This window comes from Toxorhynchites rutilus, chromosome 2 (assembly GCF_029784135.1).
Source record: "Toxorhynchites rutilus septentrionalis strain SRP chromosome 2, ASM2978413v1, whole genome shotgun sequence".
NCBI classification, from domain to species: domain Eukaryota; kingdom Metazoa; phylum Arthropoda; class Insecta; order Diptera; family Culicidae; genus Toxorhynchites; species Toxorhynchites rutilus.
The window spans coordinates 244972827-244982800 of record NC_073745.1 but is presented as its reverse complement, the minus strand read 5'-3'; the positions used below and the strand labels follow the sequence as shown (position 1 = coordinate 244982800).

At 36.1% G+C, this 9974-nt stretch overlaps 1 protein-coding gene across 1 annotated transcript; it reads left to right on the top strand.

Moving 5' to 3' along the window:
- Nucleotides 1-4107: 4107 nt before the first annotated feature.
- On the top strand, nucleotides 4108-4583 carry LOC129771512 (cuticle protein 19-like). The gene is made up of 2 exons (XM_055775244.1): nucleotides 4108-4157; nucleotides 4228-4583. The coding sequence occupies exons 1-2, from the start codon at nucleotides 4149-4151 to the stop codon at nucleotides 4531-4533; spliced, it is 315 nt and encodes a 104-aa protein (XP_055631219.1). The 5' UTR covers nucleotides 4108-4148; the 3' UTR covers nucleotides 4534-4583.
- Nucleotides 4584-9974: the final 5391 nt, after the last annotated feature.

The window sequence follows — 9974 nt, the reverse complement described above, 5'->3', positions numbered from 1 at the left end:
ATGGGGCTCCGAAGATTTTTGGAAATAAAGCAGTTTTGAATGTATAAAAATATTTTGAAAATCATTGAATCACAAAATAAGCGCACTTCGTGGGTTATGTGACTCGGGTACACAGATGGGTTTGAATGGAGCTCGCTTCATGAACGCTATATTGATATGCGGTAGTGGGAAAAAATATACAATGATTCGAATTTACCAGGGGGATAGGAATAGTTTTCTTGCGATGAAAATGAAAATAATGTGGTTATAGAGCAATCCCAGGCCAAATAAATCGGCTGTAAATTCAACCATTTCCACATTACGTTTTATCCTAAGACATACCGCCCCCGAAATATAGCCAAATTCATATGACGAAAAATATGTTCATAACAACGTAAAAATGCCTAGTAGTGCTGAACCCACCGACTGAGATTTTGAGATTGTATAGAAATTTCACAAGCATGATTTTCTTTATGTAAAATCCCGAGATTATATCATATCCCGAGAACGGTTAGTCTTAGGAAAACACGCACAATTTTTCAAGAAGAATTGTTAGTAAATTCAATATGTTATAAGACTTTTCTTAAAGGGTTACGATTTGGCAAAATTGAATTATTATTGAATTATTGAATTTTAATATTTTAGCTAGACAGTTGGATTCCGAGTTTAGAATTTTTCATAAAATCAATCATTTTAAATGCGCAATTATGAAAAAAAAATAGTCGCAACGAAAAATGTTTGTATACCAATGTTTATCGTTCATCGTAATTCGAACGCTGCAGCGACGACAAAAAAAAGTGGCCAGCGTCTTCGAGGAAGCTGTAACCTCTCCGTCCATGATGTTGAAAACAAGCTGGGAGTATAATCTACAACCGTGCATCGAACTGAAAACTCAATCGAACTCGCTGCCCAATCGAGAAATATTACACCATCGTCAACCGAAGCCTGAAAAAGACCCAAAATACTATTAACCCCTTCGTATACGATTTAATTTTCAAAAGACCGGACCAAATGCAAATGATTCGATAGGTCACGCATCGAGTAATTTCACTACTTTGCTGTGCGTCTTAGCGCCTTATGATATGCAAGCGCACCACGAGAGAGACTCGATGTTGCACGTTTTGGTACAATGCTACGAAACTTTAGAAACTTTAGAAATAACCATTCTACCAGTTTGGTCGCCCTGAAATTATTTTTTTCATGTAGAATCATTTGACGATTATTGTTTGATGATTCATTCTTGTCCCCTCAGAACAATACATGCTCGAGATAACTGCAGTTATCATCCTTAGTGGAAAAAGTTTTGCTACTGGTGAGCGAAACCAAATCACAGACAAAATTCCAGAACATTTATTTTCTTTGTGAGCCTATGATAGCCTAGTTTAATGATTCCCCACACAATTGTGTAGCTCAGAACTTTAATGGAATGGCGTAAGTTTGATGCAATTATTGCAATGCTAGAGACATCAGCGAGTCAGTAATTTGGTCGCGTCCCCAGCTCAATCCGAAACTAAGACACGTGAGACTTTAAACTTCTCTAGTTAATTCGTTTCTAACCTTCAAAAAGACGCTTGGAAAACTTTACTTTTTCCACGTATTACTCCTCAGTGCCTCACCGTCCAACTCGCCCAGCAACTCGCCCAGAACTGAACAAATAAAAGCACCTTTTTCAAAAGCTATAAAATGTTTGTATGTATGGAAGCAGACATCTCTTTCTCTCAGCCTGCACGTCAGCTTGGTATTGTATCCAAAACAAAATGTCCAAACGAAGTCAACGGGGATCGAACCAAAGACGGCTGGAATGCAAAGCTGTTTTACACGACCACGCTATCCACATAGCTACTGGTGCTGTTGCATAAATGTGTGACAATATTACACCTCATTATAAAATTAAGTTGAAAAGAGTTGTCTAAGAGTAAAAAGGAGAACAAAACGTGAATATATATTATTTTCGGTCTGGGCCGTGTATGTGGCAATGTATGCGAAAAGCTTTAATGCGTGCTTATTTGCAATATGTCTCTTCATATTGCTCTTCTATTGCAATAGCATATATACACCATTCTATACTAGTATAGAAGCACATTTTCTGTTATTTTTAAGCTCATTAAATACAAGAAAATCGGGATGTCAAAACATGTGCTAAAAATAATTTTGGGTGTACCTTCTCACAGAACATACTGAACAATGATCTAAAATGAATGAGGCCCTGTAATTTTCTCACTAAAACATTTCACTAAAAATTTCAAATGGACTGTTTCCTGATTGCTGACTTTTGCTTATTTTGTTGTTTGTTGTTTTGACAACAACGCGACTCCCGCGTCGCAACGTAAAAAATGGTAGGTGTGTACACTGCCGTTCTACGAATAGTTGTCCCATGTCACTTTTTGACAATTTTCACTTTTCTTCATAGACCGATGTTTTATGCCTTATCTTCTGTAGAAACAAAAAAAAATAGTTTGTTCCAAGCTTTTCAAAAAGAACATTAAGCTCAATTGTCCTATGTTGATATTCTAAGCATTACCGTCCCACCATGTATGTTGTTTTTATGTTACGCTTTGAGCAGAGCTAATGCACTCATTCCTGGTTTGGAAGAGCAAAATAGTTCTCAAACCTATAAAAAAAGTTTAACAGAACACGTGCACACCTTATTATGGAATACCTAATGAAATGACATTTATATTCCGTAAAGGTGTTACAGATCGCTCACTTCTTTATAAAACGATGTTTTCATGCATAATTTTACAGAAAACACAAAAAAAAAACTTATTGTTTGGTCCCAGTATTTGGAAAAACAACATCAAGTTCGATTGTCCCATGTTGATATTCTATGCATAACTATCCCACCATGATTTTTTAAGCCCGTAATTAAGCTTGATTGATTCAAGTGGGAGGAACTTTTCACATTTAATTAAACAACAGGCTACTGAATACCGTTCTGAATCATATTTCGGACAACATCATATTTCGGACACTTTGTTTTAATATCTTGAAATTCTTAATGTACTAATGATACAACTATAAAATTAATATCACAATTTCCTTAGAGTAATCTCTTGGTTTCACTATCATTTCATATGAGAATTACATTTGTATTATAAAATAATCGGCAAAAAACTGACAACATTACTCATTATCGTTTGTGTTTGACGTTTGCTTAGCGTGAGTACATAGAATTTACCCCTTCATCAATATTTAAATTACTCTCGTCTTTCATCAGTTCTCATCATCGTTAACAATTTACTGTGATTGCTTGGAAAGTGTTTCGCTATTGACTATAAAATATAATCATGTGTAATGTAATTTTGGTCCAAAAAATTACAAAATAAAGTGTTCGAAATTTGAATTCAATCTGTCCGAAATTTGATTTAGTGTCCGAAGTTTGATTCTTATTCGCTTGATTTGAAAAGCATTTTATTCGATGATTTTTTTATGTTTTCAATCAAATAGATACCAAAGTATAAGCTTAAAAGTATATTGAACTAATTTATTAAAAATATCAACCAAATAATACCTGTGCATAAAGTTTAGATCTGTTTTCTACATCATATGCCTTGTGCGTCCAAAATATGATTCAGAACGGTACAACATTTAAATTTTCGAAGAGCATCGAAAATGTTGTATTTCCGTGGGTTGCGTAGATTCAATTTTCGATTTTTTATGGTGTTATGTTGATACCCATATATCTCACTTATGCTGATAAATTCGGACATTTTGAATGTTCTGCAAATTTTTGACAGCGGTTTTGCTTGCACGTGTTTTGGTTCGTTACTAGCCTGGAAGGTAGAAAATATTGTCAGTCACAATTCATTCAATTAGCCAATATAGTTTGCTTCATAAAGATAGAAACACATTCACAAAAACAAATCAAAAGTTTCCGAAAATAGTCTCGCACTCAAATCGTCTTAAGGTCAACTAAACCGGGCAATGAAAATTACACATTTCTTCCCTTCATGTTCGTTTTTGGACCTTTCGATCGGCAGTTACAGCTGTTTATGCTAAGTTCATGAACAAAAAAAAGTGCGCACGTTGATTCGGCTGACGTTTACGGTAACCAAAAATAGAGATGGCTGCACATGTGCGTTTTTCGTATAAATATTCTGCTGCCCGCAGGCATCAGCATCAGTTCAGGTTCAACAGTTCAGTAGAACAAATTGCACGAAAAATTCAAAATGTTCAAGGTTTGCAAACTTATCTTCTTCCAAGTGAGGAAATAAATTGTACTTAAATAAACTCTACATATGGTTCCAGCTGATTGCTTTGGTTGCCTGCTTGGCCGTCATCGTCGCTGCCATCGATGATCACCACACCGATCCCAAATACAAGTTTGAATATGGTGTCAAGGATGGACACACCAAGGATCACAAGAGCCAGTGGGAATCTCGCGATGGACATGCCGTGAAGGGACAGTACACTCTGGATGAAGCCGATGGAACTCATCGTGTTGTTGACTACACCTCGGACCATAAGGCTGGATTCCAGGCTCATGTTCAGCGTGAAGGACACGGCAAGCACCCACACGGAGAGAGCTATTCCAACATCAAACAGAAGCATTAAGGTGTGAACGGTTTGGAATGAAAATAAATAAAAAGCCATTGTAGATAGCATCACGGAAATTATTAACTTATATATTTTTGAAGAGAAATGTGCTGTACATGGTTCTCCACATGTCAACAATCACGTTATTAAAATTGGGTCAATTTAATTATTTTTCAATTTTCTGATAAACAGCATTTCTTTGAATGATAATTTTTGAAATTATTGAAATGATCAGGGGGGAATATTTCAGTTGGGCCAATAACGAAGAAATTTCCCTCGCAGAAGCTGCAAGACGATGGTGAAGTGCTGCTCGTGAGAGTTCTAAAACTGTAATGTGAAATTCAAACAACTGGACAAAAAATGCACATTTAAGTCTCAACAGTACGATAAATGCTACTTGTAGTACTGACTCACAATTTGAGTCGAAACTGAAACATGCGTTACTATGGAATATATTTAGGGAAGTCTTGTAGATGCTGGACACGGTGAACACTGAATGTTTGTTTCATAAACTCATTTGAGTCCAATAGGTAATTAATGAATAATTATTCAAATTATTTAGTAACTACACATTTTTTTTAGTGATGTGGCCATTCTGAATGATCGTATTAATACGTGGAGATCCAATTAACTCCAATTCGCAACTGGTTAGCATGTGAAGCTCAGCGGCGTTCAAAACAACTGCAGCAGTCAAACTTTGCGTGCACTCAGTTTTCCGCATGCAATCACGGTCTCCACTATGCGGTTGATATTCATCTTGCAACATCCAGCTGTGCATGACAGGCAGAACTTCCAATAGTTGTTAGAACTAATGTTTTCGCTTCCTCACTACAACATTTCTTTCAGGCTGCACATTGAAATATGTAACGCGATTAACCTTGATTGGGCTTCTTAGTGGGCTCAGCAATACTATCCATGACCCACTCGTGTATTGATTAACAGTTAATGTTAACGAATAGGTTTATAGGTGCGAGAAAAGGAAATTAAAACGTTCTATGCATTCGATTTGATCTATTTAATCGAGTATATCTAATACAAAGGCATCGAATTAAAAAATTGAGGAAAATGTGAGCACAAAAAACATTGTCTTATTCATATGAAATAATCATTGATGATCAACAATTGCGCTGTCACCAATGTAGGTGACAAGCGAGCAGTAACTTGTATGGTGAGACGATGGAGTGTAAACAGAAAGTGAAAAAAAAAGTTAATATGATCATAGGTGGTGATAGCTTTGTAATGCAATGTTTAATTTATGGACAGGTTCTTTCCACAGCCAACGAACATGCTTTCTTCGATTTTTATATTAAATAAAAATTCCATTTCGTCATACGGAAGCATATGGAGTGGTTTTTCGAGCACTATTCGAGGCAATATTCATTTGATATGCCATTAGTACCAATTCAAATGGTACATTCGTTGTGTCATTTTCTCGAGAAAAAATATTCTTGTCGAATGCAAATGGGTGTTCGTGGGTGAACTATCAGAAAAGGCGGCTACTTACCTTTCCATTTGCCAAACTAGGACACTAGCTCATTTCGCGTTGCACAGGTCCAGATATACAAGTTTAAAAACGGGTGCAGCAATTAAGTGGTACAATTCGGTTCAATAAAATCAATGTGGAGGAGTATGAAAAATAGTCACTTATGTTTCCTCTTCCTTGTTTGCTCCAATTGACTTTTTTTGTATTTTTCTAGAATAATAGTAGATTAAAATATTTTCTACCCAACAAACAATCATATAGAGCAAGTTTTTTTTTATTTCTAAAAGGTGCAAATTTCTATATTATTTAAGGATTCAAAACACAGGTCATTCTAAGGTAATCCTGCATTCTATCGGAGCTGATCCTTCCGGGTTACTAGCGACTTGGGGGTTTGCGACGGACTACGAGTGTATTTTATATACGAAGCGGCTCTGAGCGCACTAGTGGCAATTCACCAATGTTAGTCCCCAATGCGTACAGTTTTCACGATGGGATATTTTTTCAAATTGCCGGAAGATTTTGCGTCCAATTTTACTAAGTTACTTTTCTCACAGGAAAAAAACTACGACTGATGCCAATCATTTGCTTGTGAAATTATATGGCGATCATGCTCCACCGAATAGAGATAGCAATATACGATGATACGATGTAAAGTAGGGTTAGAGTACCCATTGGAAGCATTCCTTGATCACTTTACATGATATGAGATATAAGGTATATCTTGTACGATAATGAGGCGTCACATAAGCAACAAGTCCCAAGAATTTTAAATCATTATGATTTATTAAACAATAAGGAACTTTGGTGGTTCTAGATTTAAACTAAACTGAACGGAAGCCGAGAGGAAAATTAATTACATAAAAACCACGGTAGATTCCATATTTCTATACATGTCAAGAACTGTGTAGAAAGCAATGTGGATAGTTTTGTCTCACTCGTCGTACAGCCTAGATTTTTTTTATTATATATAATATCGATATTGTTTTGTATGGTATCGCCATACAAATGAAAAACAAATTTCTTCATAACTCGAAATCTAATCAAGCAAATGGACCCAAATTTGGCATTTGAAGACTTTAGGGGGCACAAAACGTTTCTATGGTGAATGGACACTTCTCCCTCCTCTCTAAGGGGCGATGAGGGGAGGGATCTGTTTTTTTCTATCATATTTTCTGTATTAATTTTTTATTCCATGTAACGGAGAAATATGTTACTTGCAAGTGTTTGAAAAATATTGAACGAGAATTGTGTCTGAAAATAATCTGATATTATAATGATGAGTTTTGGTAGAAGTACTAGGATTTTTTTAGTAAAAGATAAATTCAACGGGGTTGATTAGGAGATCAATCAATGAACAGTTCTGCGATTGGACTCATGAACTTGGGCTTAGTAACCAAACGTGAATGTTTGAAGGTATTGATTTTTTCTTATTGCTATTGATAACAAAAAACAAATTTTGTCAGCTATTTCTAAATAGAAACAAAAACATTGGTGTGCACCAATAGATATAATATAGGATTGGAGATCTCGGATCGATTCTTAGAAGATCGATCTTTTCCATTCCGATTTCTGATTTTTTGAATCGATCTTTTGTACTTGAGAAAATCGAGAAAATCGTTTTTTTTTCTCTAGACATTTACAATCTTAGAGAAAACTTTTTGTAGATTTGTTTTTCGGTATACATCGATTTCAATCTCACCACACAAACACCACTAACAATTTTTTAAGCATATCAACATCAGCGCTTCTTCTACGATTTACTTCCGTACAAACACTATCAGAAACAGAACTAGTGGCAGTTACTGAGAAGATATCCTGTAATCAGTGGCTCATAGGATCACTGAACTGAATGTTGACATCATTTCCAGGCGAAAGGTTTTTTTTTTGATAACTGGAGCCAAAATTAAGAACCGGCTTCGACTAAATGACAGACGTATGGCACGATTAGCTTTCATGGAATCTTTGTCGGCTAAGTTCTGGGCAGATACCAGTTGAAATTCAAACACATTCGGGACCGCACGTTTTGGAGCAAATTTGAACCCTTCATTTGTTCGGATTCCACGGATGAGATCGTTTCCTTCGGTGTGGATGAGACGAAGGCGAGCCATCGGTAGGTCTTGTTAGATTCTTGGCAAACCAAGTATTTAACCATCAAGTGTAGAAAACACGGGTTATTTCATGATCCATCCGCAACGAAACGCAAAACACGAGAAAACTCGTGAACGGTCCGTAATGTGCTAATATTGCTTTTTCAATCAATTTATTTTATGAAACGATTCTAATTTTTTTTTTTTTGGACTTGAATTTTTTTTGTGGCCTTCAGGCGGAGGAACAAAACAAAATGCTTTTAATGTTTGAATAGAAATATGAAATTTGTATTTCCTGTTTGAAGAAAAGGTCACACTCATATACAATAAGCAAATAAATCGAAAAGAAGCTTTTAATTTTTCGAAGATCGATTCTTTGGTACCGATTTAATCAGTGGATCGATCCCTGCGCCGTTTGGAAAATCTATTCGAAATCTAGATCGATCTTTTTATAAAGATCGCCCAATCCTAATGTAATACAAGATATCATTAACTCTGGAACAATGATAACAAATATCTTAACTGCCTTGCGAATTCCTGGAGTCTTTCTGAAATATTGAAAACCCGGATTATCAACATCCTTGTGCCCTAAATACAGTAACGTCTCGATATTTTCACTATGCGGTTTTATCATGTCTCGTTTATGTTACTCTCGATTTCATCACTGAAAATGTTTCGTTTACATCATGTTTTATGAAACACTAGCTGACCCGGCAAACTTCGTCCCGCCCAAAATTTGTTTTTTTTGTTATCAATACCTTCAAACATTCACGTTTTCGTACTAAGCACAAGTTCATGAGTCCAATCGCAGAACTGTTCATTGATTGATCTTCTAATCGACCCCGTTGAATTTATCTTTTACTAAAAAAATCCTAGAACTTCTACCAATACTCATCATTATAATATCAGACACAGACCCCTCCCTCTTCTCCCCTTTAGAGAGGGGGGAGGAGTGTCTATTAACCATAGAAACGTTTCGTGCCCCCTAAAATCTTAACATGCCAAATTTGGCTCCATTTGCTTGATTAGTTTTCGAGTTATGCAGAAATTTGTTTTTCATTTGTATGACAGCGCACCCTAAGAGAGGGAGAAGTATCTAACCATCATAGAATCATTTATTGCACCCTAAAACCTTCACATGCCAAATTTGGTCTCGTTTGCTTGATTAATTCTCGAATAATGCAGAAATTTGTGTTTCATTTGTATGGCAGTCCACCACATAATATTGAGAAAAAAAAATCAAAAGGGTGGATTTCGGGTGAAAAAATCAAGTGCTGAGTGATAAAAGACACTTCGAGGAAACTTTCATTTAAAAAAGTTTTGCGGGGAAACGCGGGGCAAGTTTTATAAGTACATCCGAAGCAAAATTAATCTTCCAAAATAGTATTTACTTTGTGTGGAGTTAACACATACTTCAACCAACCGAATTTTGAAACTGACAACAAATGCAAATTGTCCGTGAAAAATGCGTCATGAAACTTAATGAGCCAAAAAATTCGATCAGAAACTTCACCAAAACACATGCTAGAAAAACACACGCGAAATAGTGGCACCGGTGAGCATGCGGAACTGCTATCTTCCCGCGTTGCCAGAGCAATGATGCACGCGGAATGGGGTGAAACACGTGACCCTAGATGCATTGAACATCCTATAATAAGGGACTGTAGGATTTTTTTTGTTTTTATGCAACTTAATTTTTTGGGTTTTGGCCGTCCGAATTTTCTCAGGGACCACTGTGCGCCGTTTCGATTTTACATAGACAACTTTTTTGAGCCAGTTGAGTGGCCATTTTTCAAATGGTCGCCAATCGATTGGAATGGAATAGTAAAAGTTCCGAGAAATCTTTCTTGTGCTTTGAAGTTCCCAAATCTGTGAGAAAAAATATTCTT